At 43.0% G+C, this 17246-nt stretch overlaps 2 protein-coding genes across 5 annotated transcripts in view; one reads left to right on the forward strand and one right to left on the reverse strand.

Annotated features, from left to right (window-relative positions):
• The first annotated feature begins 771 nt into the window (after positions 1-771).
• Positions 772-7121, forward strand: PFN2 (profilin 2). Its single transcript, XM_070466600.1, has 3 exons — positions 772-1002; positions 3125-3317; positions 5450-7121. Exons 1-3 carry the CDS (start codon positions 871-873, stop codon positions 5545-5547), a joined length of 423 nt encoding a protein of 140 aa, XP_070322701.1. The 5' UTR covers positions 772-870; the 3' UTR covers positions 5548-7121.
• A 3110-nt stretch (positions 7122-10231) lies between these two features.
• RNF13 (ring finger protein 13) overlaps positions 10232-17246 on the reverse strand; it is a 120450-nt gene continuing 113435 nt past the window's right edge. For all 4 annotated transcript variants that reach the window (XM_070466598.1, XM_020911432.2, XM_070466597.1 and 1 more), the window contains 2 exons: positions 11868-11948; positions 10232-11609 (listed from right to left, as the gene is read on the reverse strand). In XM_070466598.1, coding sequence (XP_070322699.1) covers positions 11245-11609; positions 11868-11948 — 446 coding nt within the window. In that variant the 3' untranslated portion in view covers positions 10232-11244. The remainder of the gene's footprint in view (positions 11610-11867; positions 11949-17246) is intronic.

Consider the following 17246-nt stretch of genomic DNA (forward strand, 5'->3'; position numbering starts at 1 on the left):
GAAAGCCAAGAATGCCACTCTGATTTCAGATTGCTGGAGCGCGCCCGCCTGGTAGCCTTTGTGGCCGAGAGGTCCAGAGAAGAGGGTCCCACTGAGGATGCCTGAGATGACAGTGGCCGACTCTGCTACCCGCCCGCCCGGACCACAAAGAGGAGTCAACGCTCCGCATCCCGTCACCAGGGCAACTCTGCAATCCGACACCGAGGCGCAGGTACCGCATCCCGAGCCGCCGGCCGCAGGACCGAGGCGTTTCACCGGCCGGACGCGGGGACTCCGAGGCGCCCCAGACGCCGCCGTCCCGGGGGTACCGAGAGCGACGAGGGAGACGCCCAGTCCGCAGACCGCGGGTCCGAGGCTCAGCCACTCTCAGCTGCCCGCCGCACTCAGACCTCGCCGGCCGCACGTGGCGCCGTGATTGCCCCGGGCGGTATCCCTCCGCGCCGTGCCCCCGCTCAGCCTCCCTCCCTCCTCGGGACCCTCGGGGCCAGGGCGCCGCGGAAGGATCGCACGCACGCGCGCGCGCACGCCCGCCGGGACGGCGGAGAGCCCGGGGAGCCGCTGCGAGGAGTCGTCCCCGGCGCCATCGCCCGCACGGCCGCTCCGCAGCCTGCCGCCGCGAGCTAATCAGCCCCGCAGGCGCGGGCGGGAGGGCGGCCGGGCCGGGCGCGCTCCGCGGCTCGTCCCTCACCGCCGTCCCCGCGTCCTCCCTCCGCAGCTCCTCGGGGAGGGGGGCGGTCGGTGCTTGCGCAGAGCCGCCTCCTCTCCGCCCCCGCCCCGCCTCCCCCCGCGCCGCCGCCGCCCGCGACCGCCGCCGCCGCCGCTGCGCCTGCTGCTCCTCGCCGTCCCCGCTGCAGTGCGAAGGGCTCGAAGATGGCCGGTTGGCAGAGCTACGTGGATAACCTGATGTGCGATGGCTGCTGCCAGGAGGCCGCCATTGTCGGCTACTGCGACGCCAAATACGTCTGGGCAGCCACGGCCGGGGGCGTCTTCCAGAGCATTACGGTGAGGACCGGAGGGGACCGGGGCTCCCGGCCCCGGACCCGAGCGGGGCCGGCCGGCCGTGGGGGTGCCGCAGCGCGGGGCCGGACTCGGGCAGGGCCGCGCCGGCAGGTGTGCGGGGCGGCGGGCGCCGAGGATGCGGCTGCCGGGCGGGCGGAGAGGCCGAGGCCCGGGGACGCCCCCTCGCCGGGGCTGCGCTGGGTGGCGGGGGCGGCGGCCGCGCTCGCCGGCGTTCCCGGTGCTTGTCCGGATGAGGCTGGGGGAGGGGGCGCGCACCGGTCCGTGGGTGGGGGGCCTTCTCCCTTTTCTCGCCCCCGCCCCGGGGTCCCCTGGAAGCCCTGGGGTTTGCTTTGTACGTTCCCGGCTGGAAGCGGGGACCGGAGGGGCCGGGCTGGGGCGCGGGTCCTCGGGTGGCCGGGCCGCCCCTAGCTCCGGGGACGGCGCGCCGGCCGCGCCGCGGGCTCTGGGAGGCGGTGGCTGCCCGGCCCCCAGGAACCTCGCAGCCACTTGGCGTAGGTTTGCCGGTGTCCAGGCCTCTTGGGCTTGCGAGAAATGTACGCAGACAACGTAGGTGGATTCGTGAATCTCTGGCTCCATAGGATTTTTTTTTTTTTTTTAATTCTCCAAGATGGCGAACTGCCATTGATTTCTCTCCTATGGAGATTCATCGATATACAGTTATCCCCAATTACGCAACAGAGCTCTAGAAAAGGGGGTGCTTGGGGCTTTCAATAATCTGCGAACACCGAGGGGACACTTCAGTTCTCCAAGTCCCTCCCTCTTAGTGATCTTCGTAAGGGAACTAATGCAGATTAATGCTTCCCGGTGCCTGATTTTCCTGTGACTTGGTGGTTTGACTCGGTTGCCACATGTTTGGGGAATAATTGTCTATAAGCCTTCCAGTGCTGCTTTATTGTTTTGCCTCTTTCTGCATAAGGGTCTGAAATGGTTACATTATATCAAATACAGGACCATTCTCTTAATTTCCTAAGCTTCACGCCCCCTTCCTATCAAATGCCAAAATTCAGGCCCCTTACTATGGGTGCTACTAATTATTCTTGTACTACTTAACATGGTTTAAGGTCTCGCTGTGTAGAACTCCTGATCCAGGTGCTTTCAGGTTCTCTATTGCCGCAGTGGACTACAATTCTTACAGAGAATTGGCGTCTGGCGATCAACTTTTTTCCTGCAGTCCTCTTGTCTTTGTGTGTGAGTTCCCGCTGTCTGGCTGGGAAGATTGCGGGAGAGTGCATGGAAATGGCTGGGGCCTGCTATGACTCTGCAGTTCTGATGGGGGCGACGCCTTCCTTCTTATTCATGGAATGTTAGAATGCACGTTTTCTCCTTTCCGGTTCTGGTCGCTACCTCAGTTTCTTTCCCACTCTCCCTCCATTTTCTCTACTCTTTCATGGTTGCCTATTGCAGTGCTACAGACAGAATCCTCTTTGCATTTGCCCGGAAAGAAAACTGATTACTGAGGAGGGAGGGGAAGGAGAGTTGGAGGGGGAGTAGGAGCTAAAATAAGAGAGGAGGGAAATATGAATTGGGGGATGCCCTGAGGTTCAGGGCTTGAGGTTCATCCTCAGGGGGTATGTCAAGCTATTTGAAACAGAGTAGATGTGAACAGATCTGCCAAGCGTGGACTTTTGTTTCAGGAAACTTTAATCAAACAACTTTAAGTTTGATATGACAAGACTGTTAACGTGACTGTGATAAGATTTTGTTGAAAGTTTTTAGGTGAATCTTTACCATTACATAAGCACTTCGGCTGCCGCCTGACTTGAAACAAGTTTATAAATAACTCAAGTTTGTAGTTTATCTAGTGTCAACTACCAACTGGAGATTCTTTGCATAGACTGGGCTTAGTTAACAGACCACTCTCTCTTAACTGTGAAATCTAACTAACTGACTGACTGATAGAACATATCATCCTGTAAGATTAAGTAATCTTTTAAAAAAGACGGGAACTTGGTTTTACATTAATGAAATGTGGATGTCTTGTAGTGGTAGTACAGACTTGACAGTTTTCCTGTTACACCAAGACAAGAAATTAACTACAACTTTTTGTTTTGTTTTCTCTCTCTTTTTTTTTTTTTTTTTTTTTTGTGGTTGGGGGCGGGGGCAGCCAGGAGAAATAGATATGATTGTAGGAAAAGACCGGGAAGGTTTCTTTACCAATGGTTTGACTCTTGGCGCAAAGAAGTGCTCAGTGATCAGAGATAGCCTATACGTGGATGGCGACTGCACAATGGACATCCGGACAAAGAGTCAAGGTGGGGAGCCAACATACAACGTTGCCGTCGGCAGAGCTGGTAGAGGTAAGTACAGTGCCCTTTTGGTTAAAAGTGGCAAGTCACATTACAACTTATTAAGCAGTTTCTTTACCATTTTGAATAAAGTGTTAGTCCATAATGGCTATTAAGCTGGTTTTTGTGAACTGCCCAGCACTGAAGGAGGCTCTTCTCTAGATTCATTTACTCTCTCCAGCAGCCGCGTGTACGCCTCCCCTCTGAGAGCCTGACTTTATGCTGAAATAGAGTCTTAACATCAGCTCCTTCAGTTTCAGCTTTAGTAAACGGAAAATCTGTATGTATAACTGAACCACTTTACACTTGAAATTAACATTGTTAATCAACTATACTTTAATATAAAATAAAAAGTTAAAAAATAAAATCACTTTGTCTCCTCAACTGCTAGTTATTCAGATTGTTAAATCATTCAAATTGGTTATTTTAGTCCCTCTGGGTTTTTGACCTTTGAAAGTCGTCTTTCTTACTCACATTTTGGTCATTCACTATTCAGCATAAAAAATGAAAAATGAATATTGGCTTCCATTTCTATTAGAAACATTGCTGGAGAAGAGAGAAGTAATTAGAATGAGGGTTTTGGAGTAAGTTTCGCACTTACTAAATATTTTCAAAGACTCTATGTGCCTGATTTATTTGAAAAATAGGAAATTATATTTCATTTATACACACTGATCCAGAAATTCTTGTGTTTCCTATTGTCAACATTGCAGAAAGTCTTACTGTACTAAATAAGTCTCACTGCGTTTTTGAAAGAAACTTTAAAAATTGAGATTTATTATGACATCTAATTGGTTTACAAATACATTTTAATGTGTTAACCTGTGAAAATGTTTTGTAAATAAAGAAGGCTGGTGTAGCCTAATAAAGCAGGCCCATCTAATGTTAAGACCAAATCTACCACATGAAGAAACTTGAAGCCACTGTGAGCCATCGTTTACTGTAGTGGGCCTACTGGCTCCCAGGACTGTCCTAAAGGTCCCTGCTGTTCCGCTGTGCATTGCTATGTATGAGTATGTCTCTGTAGGAAAATTAGATGGCTGTGAAATAGGAGTAAATCTCAAATAGTAGCTGAGCTCAGATAAATACACTACAAAGAAGCATCGGCCATGGGACATAAAACCAAAGTTTTTGTGCCACACTGCACTCCTGACATCTAGTGGCGATAAATGTAAAATCTGATACATACACATTCTGAGGATAGACCTTTGAACTACATCATAGAAAAACCTGCTGTTGGAAATAATAAATTTATTTTAGGGTTTTATACTCAATTAAAAATAAAGCTAACACAGTGAGGATATCAGTAAGCACAAACCTTCAGAACTTTTCATTTGGGCTTTTCTGAATAGCACTGAAAATGCTATTTAAAATTCAGTCTTGGTTTTTCTCTGGAAGTAATACACACGTAGCCTCACTAGTAAGACTTAACAGTTTGTACTTAAGCAGTTAAATTTGGAAAGAATTTTATAAGTAAATAAGTTTTTTAAAATTCATTTTTTGGGGATCAGTCTAATGTGTATTTGTCATGCAGAGTTTTTTGCTCTCTATATAAGATGGATGTCCATAAAAGGAATGCCATTTTCAGCAACATGAATGGACCTAGAGATTATACTAAGTAATAAAAGTCAGAGAAAGAGAAATCACCTATATGTGGACTTTTAAAAAACATGATACAGAGGCACTTATTTATCAAACAGAAACATTCACACACTTAGAGACAAACTGAGGGTTACCAAAGGGGAAAAGTTGGGGAGGAGGGATAAATTATAAAAGTTGGAGATGAATGAGGACACACCACAATATATAAAGTAAACAACAAGGGCCTACACCAGGAACTCTACTCAGTAACCTAAGTGGGGAAAAAAAAAAACAGTAAAGTCACACTCTTTTCCCCCTAGTTAGTGTAAAGATACTTTTATAGAGCACTGCAGCTGGACTCCAAGATGCAGATAATAGAATGTTTTCGGCATATTTCTAGTTTGAAAGTTCTCCTTTTTGGAGACCTGGCTGACTTCAGTGCTTCGTTGTTCATGAAAAACTGACTTAATGTTAACTTATTAATCGGGATTCTGTCTGCTAAAACTTATGTGAGTCTCTTGATTAACACTTCTTTTGAAACACTTTTCTTCTTTCTCTTTCAGTCTTGGTCTTTGTAATGGGAAAAGAAGGGGTCCATGGAGGCGGATTGAATAAGAAGGCATACTCAATGGCAAAATACTTGAGAGACTCTGGGTTCTAGCTGCTAGGCAGACTGTTAAGTATTAGGGGAAAATTGCTCTTAAACTTTCCTAGCTGTAAGCTTGAGTCTTAATTCTGGAAATTTTATTAGCAATGCAGGGTGATGGGGCATGAACCTGTCTCCTTTGTATCCCTCTGTCGGTGGGGAAAGGCGTCTTTCTTCCCGCTCCCCCCCCCCCCCCCAATAATTCTGTTCCCTTTGTTTTGTTCCCTTGTGCACTCCAGCACCGGTTATAGTCGTGGGAAGGGAAGGTGCCCACGGAGGCACGCTTGACAAGAAAGCGTATGCACTTGCGTTGTTGAGGAGGTCTCATGTGTAAGCAGCCTCTCCCCATCTTCCTAGCAACTGTCTTCATCATCACCCCAATTATGGTCACAGCGCTACCAGATTATAGATGGTAGCTAATTTTTCTTTACCTATTTTCTAATGTCGCAATTCCTGTTTGCCCAGTGGATCATTTGTATGTTAACCACTGTATGTAACCAACCTTATCTGGCAACATAATTGCAGCACAATAATGATTTGCATGATACCTTGAAATTTGGGGGGAGGGGGCATGCCAAGTTGGGCATCACTTTGTCTTAGCAATTAATGGGATATTGATTACTAAAATAAGTTAATATTAAGCAAGGTGCCGGTTGTACAATCTCTAATTTGATCAGTGTCTTTCAGCACTTTGAGCATTTACTTAGCTCATAGTCTTCCTTTCACAGCGCATGGTTGGGAGGAAAAAGCGCATGCATCTTTCCTTCACTCCCCTTTTCCCACCCCCTCCCTTTGCACATAGGTATTTGGTTCGCTTCCATCTTCTTTTATGCAGTGCCTGGTTTATTTAACCAATTAATATCACTTTTGTTGATGAGCTGTTGAGAGCTGCAGTAGTTTGCTTTTAGTATTGTTGTTGCACTTGAGTAGAGACAGAACTTTCTTCATAGTGTCCACAGGACATGCGACAAGTGCAGCCGCAAAACCAGAGCAAACGCACTTCCTCCCGCGACCTCCTAGTGACCGTGGAATCCCCAGGGACGGTCCGGCACCGCAGTAGCTCAGACTTGTGCTCCTGTCTTTTTCTTTGCACACCAGCTCTTCTCTTCAGTAGGATTGTAAAAGGCTGCCATTATGGACGTTAGGTATCCCAACATAACCGTCTGGAGTGTGTCCAGTTTGTTCTTCATAGGACCAACTTTTATTTGCAGCTTGAGTTTTTATATGAAGTTGCATTATTGTGGACTTGGCTGTCTTGTGATGAATTTTTTTCATATGTATTCTGTGCCATACTATTGTTAAAATGAACTGTTGCTATTGTGAGATGGATTTTAACTGACCTGTTAAAGGTTTCTTTCGAATGGCACTACTTTAGGGACACTCTAGTATTTGCTTCTATTGTTTGGGCCTTGTGGATAATGTACAGATTTAAAAACAAATCTTGTTGCTGATTTGTCCATTTCTTTCCCTGCACTTTGTTACATCTGGGATACAGTCTAACTCATCTGATTTAATATGCATTTAAAAAAATGCCATAACTATTAAACACCTTGTTTACAGACAGATGAAATAAATTTATTCCAACCAAATACTCTAGACTCCTGTTATTTATGTAAGTTGTTAGCTTACTGTTACAGTTGATCTTTGACATAATGGGAATATACTTTTCTGCTACAAAAGCATAAAATTTTTCAAAAACTTCAGCTGGTGGCCTGCTCCATTTTCTCTAATGTTATGAGTGCCTAGGAATTTATTTTTAAAAAGCTTTGCTCTATTAAAAATGGCTTGTCATTTTGGGTGCATCTTCAGGCTTAGGAGGCAAAACTTGATTTATCCACTAGAAATTAAATAACTTTTCTTTTGTTGCTGGTGTTTGGATACGAATATCTGGTGAGCCGTAAGGGGCCCAGTATCCTGAAGAGTTTCTGCATTTGTGGGTTCTTCTGTACTGAACTGTCATATGACCCCGCTGGATTTGGAGGCCGTGTTGGCAGGTGAACTCAGGCAGCTGGGCCTCTCACGTGAGAGAAGCCATTCCTTGGGCAGCATAGAAGATAATTGGGGTTGGGATGTTGTGCAGCTTCCGGCTGTGGACTGACCTGTAAACTGTGACTGTGTAATAGTCAGGTTTAATCCCAGAGGTCATAAGGCCTCTGAGATGTACTGAATTTTACTAAGTATGTTTTAAGACTGTTCAGGTAAGTGATTATCATCAACTGCCAGGTGGAAGTTCCAAGCTCAAAACTTGGTGGGTCTAAGCAAAACTGGGAAGCTGGTTATAATTCAGATTCTGGGCTCTGGAATGCTACCTTGGAGATGAAGTTTCCTGAAGTCACTTGAGAAATAATCATTATTAGGTCAGTCTGATTCATTTAAAGCGGACTGTATGCTACCGTATGAGAAAGAGTGGGTTAGGGAATGGAAGTTAATCTCTCAAGATACACTGTGCATAACTAAGATTTTTTCCTTTGACAGCGTTGTTAGTTCTGGATTTGACTGGCCATGCAGGGATGTGAAGGTGTGGAAGGTGTGGGGTTTCGGGCCGCTGAAATAGCAGGCACACCTTAGAAAGGTAAAAAAAACCCCAGAAACCTCCTGACCTGTTAAGATCCCCGTTAGGAGCAAGAGGTTGGTCAGATGAAAATCTGGTGGTTGGGTTGCGATGACTTATGAGTTTATGGTAATGTAAGTTTACACTTTAGGGTAACTAACTAGAAAGCAGTGGCTAGACTTGGGAAACCCTTATGAATGAACCTCTGAGTAGGTGAGGGGACGTGTGTGTGTTGGAGGTGTGGGTAGGGGAAAAGACAGGAGTTGTGCTGCACTGCCTAATCCCGCAGTTGTGTCCAGCTCTTTGCAGACCCCTCTGTCCATGGGGGAGTCTCCAGCAAGGAGACTGCGGTGGGCGGCCATGCCCTCCTCCAGGCATCTTCCCAGCCCAGGCCTCCTGCACTGCAGGCGGCTCATTTACCTCCGGAGCCGCCAGAGAAGACAGTGGATGGCCACTTTGTCGCTCAGATGATGAATGAAACAGTAACTGGCCCCCTTTCCTTAATTTCATTAGAGAAGCACGTATGAAAATACATAAACACGCATCTTTGCTTTGTACTTTTCTAGGAATTTAACCTAAAGAAATGGAGCTATATAAATTTGTATAGCAGAATGTCACTCCCACAGTGTTACTTAGAATAACTAAACTTGGAAAACTACAAGATTTAACTTTCAGGGTTATGAGTCGAATAAATGACTATGTTCAGAAGATAAAATAGTCATTGAAGAATTACATAAGACAGTGCTCACCAATGAATTTTATATAATGGGATAAATATATATCATATATAATGTATTTTACATGTGTATTTCTGAAGGCAAAATACAGATCTTTCTCGGGTTAAGTTTCTAGGTAACTATACTTTTTATAATCAGAAGATTTTTAGATTAGGAAGATTTTTTTTTAGTGGAAATGGTATTTTAATTTTATTCAGTGGCTTTTTTTTAATTTTTATTGGAGGCTAATTACTTTACAGTATTGTAGTGGGTTTTGTCATACATTGACATGAATCAGCCATGGATTTACATGTGTTCCCCATCCCGGTCCCCCCTCCCACCTCCCTCTCCACCCGATTCCTCTGGGTCTTCCCAGTGCACCAGGCCCAAGCACTTGTCTCATGCACCCAACCACAAAGCTGTGTAATTATACCCATAGAGAAATTATGAAAGATTTCAAGTGACTATTAGAACTAGTAACAATCCTAGATAGTGCTGTTAAGTATATATATTCTTAACAACTGAGAGTTTATAAGAGTTTCAAAAGAAAATGACTTTTGCCTCAGAAAAATTCCTAACTTAAATTTGAAGGAACCAAGTCCTTGATTTGAATTGTGGATTAAAGACTGAGGGAATATAGTATCTAATACACTTAACCGTGATTAACTTTTTCCCTTTAAAAAATTATACTTTAGGTATGTTCTTCTTATTCAGTAATTATAAAAACTATCACATTCATGTGCTAGACAGTGAGCACAGTGTTTGGACCGTGCACCCTGCCTCAGGATAAATGAACTACACAGATGGGCAGACAGGGTCAGAAAAGTTGGGATCAAACAGGTGCATCAAATTCCATAGCACTGTTTTAACTACCATAGGAAACTGATAATTTCTGTTTCTCAGCTCTTTTATTTCTGTGGGGAAGGGGTGGGAGAATAATGAAGAATTCAATTTTTTATTTTCCTAAGTGGAAATACTCATTTTTTTGTTGTTGCTTATAAGAATTTTTTTAAAAGCTGTTCAAAAAGTGAAATTTCCCTCAATAGTGTTACATTTTTAAAAAATGTATTAAATTTTTTTACAACAGAAGGCTAACTGGTACACTTAACTATTCTCTAACATGCTTCTGTTCAGTATTAACTTCCCATGTCAATACAGATAAATCTAGTTATTTACCCTCTTGGGGCTGCACGGCAGTTTACTGTAAAGATGTACCATAATTTTAAGAAAAGGCACCATGGTGTACACTGTTGTTGGAACAATGTGGTCTGCAGTTTTGGGGGATTCCCTAATTGCTTGTGAGCAGTTACTTTGTATAAAATCCTAAGGTAATGTGTATTTATCTGACCTAAATTTCCTTAATCATTGTACCTTTAAAACACACTGTGCACATAAATAGGTTTAATGTGGGTAATACTACAGGAGAACAAAGGAAGTGGAAAACGTGTTTATTAACATTCAAACTCCCTTCATACAAGGCCATATAAAAATTCTTAGCATTTTGATTATATATATATAAGCCTATATTTTCTACATAGTTACAATAATGTGTAATTTAGCTTTTCATAATACATTGTTTAAATACATCATTAGTTCTGTTAAACATAAGCAACGTTTTCAAATCCAATACTTGAACAGTTTCCTCTGTACACAGTTTAGCAGGGCTAATAAGCATAGGATGCTCTTATTAAGAGGTATATGATCTGAATATTAACAATTACTGAAGTTTGGTATTTTTATACAGCATTTTGCTTATGTTTTGATCACCACACAGAATCCTGAAGGATACTGAAATTCAGTAAGTGAAGTCAGAGACACTGCTTCAGCTGATAAATCAAGTTCATACATGACACTAGTATTAAAAACCTTAGAAACAGGAACAAACCTTTTGCGGACTGCCGGAGTGCTGACTGCTCCTGTCAGGGAGGGGCTGCTCGGCAACAGAGGGGAAAGCTCTGAGCTCCTCTGCGGTGCCGTGGTGGCCTCGCTGATGACGGCGATCTGGGCAGACACCAGAATAAGCATATCCCAGCCCAACAGCGCTGGGTGACTTTGTGGAGATGGGAGTCGGCTCATGCTCGGCGGCTACAGCACTGACCCTGTGTGTGAAAACGTGGAACGTGTGCATCCTGTGATCTAGGTCTTAACTGCAAGCTATACTGAGGAATTTTTTTTAATGTTTTGGCTATATTTCATTCCAAAAGAGTCGATCTGATGCTTGAGTTACAGCACCAGTCTATTATTAGTGAAATGAAGTACACTCCTGCAGATAAAATACCAGATCAAAAAAACCTGTTTCAGTAATCTTGATTAACCTGTAGAATAAAAAATAAATTATCTCTACAGAAATCTCTGAAGGGAGCAAAAAAAAAAAAAAAAAAAAAAAATCAAACTATATGCCTAAAGAAACATTTTAAAACGAAATAACCCAACATCCTCTGAAGGTCAGACAGTATTTGCTATGTTGTAATCCCGGTCACCATTAGGCTGCAGCTGGACCACAACACTGTGTTCATTCATTTCATTTTCTGCGTCACTGCTGTCGGGATCTTCATTGTCATCCTCCTCGTAGTCTGAAGACTCTGTCATGTTCTGATGTGAGCGGGATTCCGACAAGGCCCCGAATGACTGGGTGCTGGCGGAAGCCACAGGCCTGAGTAAAGGGGTGTGTTCCGACACTTCGTTTTCTTCTTGACTACTATCTGTGTCAGAGTCTGAATCGCCTTGAGAAGGGACGACTTTTTGCTTGCAGACTGGACAGGTTTTTTTGGTCTTAGTTAGCCAAGGATCTACACACTTGCAGTGATAAGCTGTTGAAGCAAAATACACATCTTTTAGACAGTACACTGTTGTTGAGAACATAATCTCCTGCCATGGTTATTCATGTTCTCATCTGTATGCATCACAGAGGGACGAGACAAGTTTGTAAATTTGTATAAATCTTCCTCCTCTAATGAGATCACTGATTAGTACAGGGCCTGGCTTATGATGTGCTAATAACTATTTTCTAATACTGAACCCAAGTATAAATTACGTATAAATTCAAAGCAGTATGTAATTATTCATACCATGGGAACAGGGAAGGATTCTGAGTTTGTCTCCATCTTCATATTCATCCAAACAAATGGCACATACATCATATTCATCTCCTATGATAGAAATAGTAAAATTAATTAAAAGATCCCTTTTGAATTCCTTACTGTTGAATTTACAACCTTTATTTTAAAAAAAGACAAAGTCATTGCCTATCTCACACACAGGGCAACCACATCAGGAAGCATGTCAGGATAAAGCCATTGTCTGGATAGATAGGTGGGAAGAACATTAACATATATAGAAAAGAATAATAGTTCCAATTGAAAGAATCCCTTTAACGTCTGTAGTCATTTAAGCACATTCAGGAGAGGTCCTAAATAGAAAGTTTTAATGAAAATTTTTGTTGAGTATCTTGAATGTGGTTATTATAGTATCACTTATCAAATATATTCTGTAACAAATACGGGTTCTGTTACAACCTCTTTTTGAGATTTAGTGAGACTGATTTTACCTATCTCAAACTATTAAAATACTAAAGGACTCCAACATATCTATAATTATCTGTAATTACACAGTTGATCCATTTACCTGGGCTTTGAGGACAGTTCCAATATATTAAGGAAGTCAATCATGCTGATTTCTCATACAAATCAAATTTTCAGTCTTACGACTTTGTGAAAATGCCCATTAAAAACAGATGCAGTTAACATAACTGAACAGGACTGAAGCAGTCCGAAGCTGTACCACAGACCTCAGCCTCGTTTTACTAAGGTAGAAGGTTATCCTGCGTTATCCAAGCGGGCCCAAGGTACACCGGGGCCCCTAAAAGTGAGAGGAGACGGCTTTTCTTGTTCAGAGTCAGAGGGGGAGATGTGACTATGTCAGAGATACAATATTACTGGCTTTGAAGAGAGAAAGGAAGGAGAGTCATAAGCCAAAGAACATGGTGGCCTCTAGAAGCTGGAAAAGGCAAAGAAATGGATTCCCCCACTAGAGCCGTCAGAAAAGAATGTCTGATTTTAGCTCAGTGAGGCCTGTCAGACTTCAAACCTACAAAACAAATAATAAGTTTATGTTGCTTTAAGCCACTAAGTTTGTGGCTTTAAATTTGTCACCACAGCAATAAGAAATGAGCATAAGTAGTATTAGGGTTAGCCTGCAAGTGAAAGTCGCTCAGTCCTGTCCGACTCTTTGCAACCCCATGGACGATACAGTCCATGGAATTCTCCAAGCCAGAATACTGGAGTGGGTAGCCTTTCCCTTCTCCAGCGGATCTTCCCAACCCAGGGTTTCCTGCATTGAAGGCAGATTCTTTACCAGCTGAGCTTATCAGGGGGTTAGGCTAGACATAACGGAATTGATGCTTTAAAGTGTTTCAAGTGATAGATTTATATTGATCTCCTATATTTTCTAGGTACAGCACTTACTTTGATGATAACTGGTCAACATTCAAAGGTGTAATTTGTGATCATGGACCAGAAGGGGGCCTAGTGTTCTGTAGAGAATTAACCCCCATGGTGTGTGTGATGAAATGGTAAAGCACATCCTGACTGTTTTATTACCTACGTAACCATGTGCAAGATGCCATCTTTATATTTCAGTACTCAAAGGCAAAACATTAATATACTATCATTTTTGATTGTTGTGGATTAAAAGAGAATGCAAGTAGTGTCTGGCACAAACAGTACTACTTAGCCAGTCTCCACCTGATAAAAGTGACCTGGTAGGCATACTGGCTTATGAAGGCCATAGCTAGGAATCTGCTCTCTGATATCCCCACGTGATTCTGTTAGTAGCAAAGAGCTAGTGGCAATGGTTAATGAACCTGTTGGCTCTGCTTGGGGTAATTATGTAATGTAAGTATTCAGCAGCCCTTGAGCTGTGAGTGTATGTGACTTCCGGTTTTATTTGAAAGCTAGGTTTGGTAGACACTTGATAAAAGTGTTCCCCCAACCCCTCTCCAGTCAAAATGTGATTAAATGTGGTATGGGTGAGAAATCTAAAAAGCAGACAGTTACATATCAACAAAAAAGCAAAAGGGAAAACAGAATCAAATATCTGTCCGTTTTTAAAAGACACAAAATTAAAAATGGTAGAAAATGTGTTATGTGACATGACAACTTAGAAATCCAGCCAGTGGATTCATATTCAAGGTAATGGCCCAACATCAAACAGTTATTAAGTGGTTTTATATTTAAGTTAAAGGCGTTTACATGTTTTTGAAAATGATTTTTAACCTTAGCAGATTTTAAAAATTAACCAACTTGCCCAGTGATTCTGGCAGCATGAGATAAAGGGGCTCTGACAAGCGCTAACAGATGTCAGCTTTGTTATTGTCAGCACCATGCTAGAAAGTTCTACTGCTTATAAACCAGTGGTTCTCAGCCAGGGGACGACTCTGCTCCCCTGCCCCTCGGGATACTCGGTGACCCCCGGAGACCTCTTCGGTTTTCACACTGGGAGCCAGCATTGCTGCTACCTAGCGGACGAGGAGGCTATGAAACCCTATAAAGCTGTGGTGAAAGTGGGTGTCAGTCGCCCAGTCATGTCCGACTCTCTGCGACCCCATGGACTGTAGCCCACCAGGCCCCTCTGTCCGTGGGATTCTCCAGGCAAGGGTCCTGGAGTTAGGTGGCCATTTCCTGCTCCAGGGGATCTTCCTGACCCCGGGACTGAACCTGGGTCTCCTGCACTGCAGGCAGACTATTTCCGGTCTGAGCCGCGGGGAAGCCCATGATGCTCTAGGCGGCCCCTCAAAGCGTCTTCCCATAAAACAGCGAGAAGGCCGGGAGAGCCTGATGCAAACACCCCTCCAGGCTTTGTCAAAGACTGCTGATTCACTAGCGGACAGATGTTCAGAAGCTGCAGGAGGGGTGAGATTCATGTCTGCTACGTGTGACCATATGGAAACACTCCTATCTGGATTGTTATATTACTGTTATTTAAATGTTTCAGAAAATTTTCAACAAGACAGTTAAAATCTCATCAATCTAGGACCATTATAATACGTAAGTGGACAAAACTTTGATTTTCCCCTCTAAACCTGTTTCTCCCTAGTTTTTCCCCAAACCTTGGGTCATCAGATATAGCAAGGGCACTGACCTGTCAGAGCAGAAAACACACACTTAAGGCAGCCGCTGCAGCAGCCAACACTGATTATCAGGCCTGGGCATGGCCTTGATGCCTCTTTCCCTTAAAGCTTAGATTCAACACCACCAAGTCCTATACACTTTTCTCTAAAAATCCTCAGTTGGTCTCTCTGATTCCTCAATTACACTAATCCATTAGCCTTGATTACTAGAAGAGTCTGTTCTTTTCCTGTGTTATATGGTTTTTCTCCATAGCAGCCAAAGTGATATTTTAAAAACATAAACAGTGCCCCATCTCACTTAGAATAGAATCTGAGCTCTTTGTCATGGCCTTCATATAGCTGAATACGATCTGATACACAGATCTGTCCTCTCACATCACCATCCCCTTTCATTCACACTTCAGTCACACTGGCCTTCTGTCAGTCTTGAACAAAGAAATGTAAAAGTCAGGTGGGCACCTGCATTTAGCCATGTTATGGCAAAAAATTAAGACACAAAACTAGTTATAGGAAGAGAAATCACTATTTTTGAAGATGACTTAAAAATGAACTAGTTGTCGACAAAATGAAAAGACAACTAATGAATGGGAGGAAATACTTGGAAATGATTTGACTGACAAGGGGTTGATATCCAAAATACATAAACAGCTCACATCAAAACAACATAAGACCTAAACAGATATTTTTCCAAAAAAGATGTACAGGTGACCAACATCACTAAACATCAGAGAAATTGATACAGGTGATCAAATCACTAAATGTCAGAGAAGTTCACACAGGTGATCAACATCACTAAAGTCAGAGAAATTCAAATGAAAACCACAATAAGATGTCACTTCACAGCTTTTAGAATGGCTATCATCAAAAAGACCAAAAATACTGGCAAGGATGGGGAGAAAAGGGAACCCTTGTACACTGCTAGTGTGAATGTAAGCTGGTACAGCCACTGTGGAAGACAGAATAGAGATTCCTCAACAAACTAAAAACAGACCTACCGTATGATCCAGCAGTGTTCCACTCCTGGGTATACATCCAAAGAAAACAACATTAATTTGAAAAGACTGCACACCCCATGTTCACAGCAGCATTATTTACAATAGCCAAGATAAGGAAGCAACTGGTCCATCAACAGATCGATGAATAAAGACGATGTAGTATATATATTCCATTATGTGTGTATATATTCCAGAGCTACCACTCAGTTATAAAAAAGAGTGAAATTTTGCCATTTGCAACAACATAGATGGACTTGGAGGATATTCTGCTCAGTTAACTAAGACAAAGACATACTGTGTGATATACTTGTACACAGAATCTAAAAAATAAACAAATATAACAAGAAACAGTTATGGATATACAGAACAAACTAATGGTTATCAGTGGGGAGAGGGAAGGGCAGGGGTGAAAGGGGTGGAGGATTAAGAGGTACAAACCACTAGGTGTAAAATATATAAGCTACAAGAATATACTGCATAGCACAGAGGATATAGCCAGTATTTTAAAATAACTATAAATGGAGTATAACCTTTACAAAATGAGAGTCACTATACTTTACACCTGACAATTATATAATACTATAAATCAAATATACCTCAATCAAAAAATAAGTTTACTTGAAATAATCTAGTCATAGTATATACAAAAATTGATGCAAACCTTAACCGTTCAATTTTATAACAAACTAGTCCACCTTAAATCAACTAGAATAGGTTTCCTCAAAGTGAAAGAGAATGAACATTCAGGGCTGAACACACACATTTTCATGAGAAAAGAATATGTATTTTAAATAATGTGTCCAGGGGAGATATAGCATTGAGTCCATGAGCTTCAAATCAAAAATTGCTTTTCTTATAAAGAAAATGCCACTCGCTCCCTGCTTGGCCAGTAAAGAAAACAATGGCAGCTCTTTCTAGCAAATTTAAATAAATAAATCTTATCTTTCGTTTTCCCCTCCGCCATACCTGTTCCTAAGAAATGTGAACGGAAGACAGACTGGATAAAATATTTCATAAGCCAGACTTCCTTAAGAATTGTTCCTGATTATATTTAAACCCTGAGCAAAGGAACAAATAATTACTTTTAAGGTTGGATTAAAGACAGGTAGGGCTTCCCAGTTAGCTCAGCTGGTGAAGAATCCACGTGCAGCACAGGAGCCCCCAGTTCGGCCCCCAGGTTGGGAAGATCTGGAGAAAGGACAGGCTGCCCACTCCAGTATTCCTGGCTGGAGAATCCCATGGACAGAGGAGTCTGGCAGGCTACAGTCCATGGGGTTGCAAACAGTCGGAGACGACTGAGTGATTTCACTTTAAAGGCAGTTAAA

This window comes from Odocoileus virginianus, chromosome 4 (assembly GCF_023699985.2).
Source record: "Odocoileus virginianus isolate 20LAN1187 ecotype Illinois chromosome 4, Ovbor_1.2, whole genome shotgun sequence".
NCBI lineage: Eukaryota > Metazoa > Chordata > Mammalia > Artiodactyla > Cervidae > Odocoileus > Odocoileus virginianus.

What these genes read in the sequence shown, in the direction of transcription:
- PFN2 (XM_070466600.1), top strand. Translation starts at nt 871, where the DNA reads ATGGCCGGTTGGCAGAGCTACGTGGATAACCTGATGTGCGATGGCTGC. An exon ending in GCGTCTTCCAGAGCATTACG is followed by an intron (nt 1,003 to 3,124) that starts GTGAGGACCGGA and finishes GGGCGGGGGCAG; the next exon opens with CCAGGAGAAATAGATATGAT. An exon ending in CGTCGGCAGAGCTGGTAGAG is followed by an intron (nt 3,318 to 5,449) that starts GTAAGTACAGTG and finishes TTTCTCTTTCAG; the next exon opens with TCTTGGTCTTTGTAATGGGA.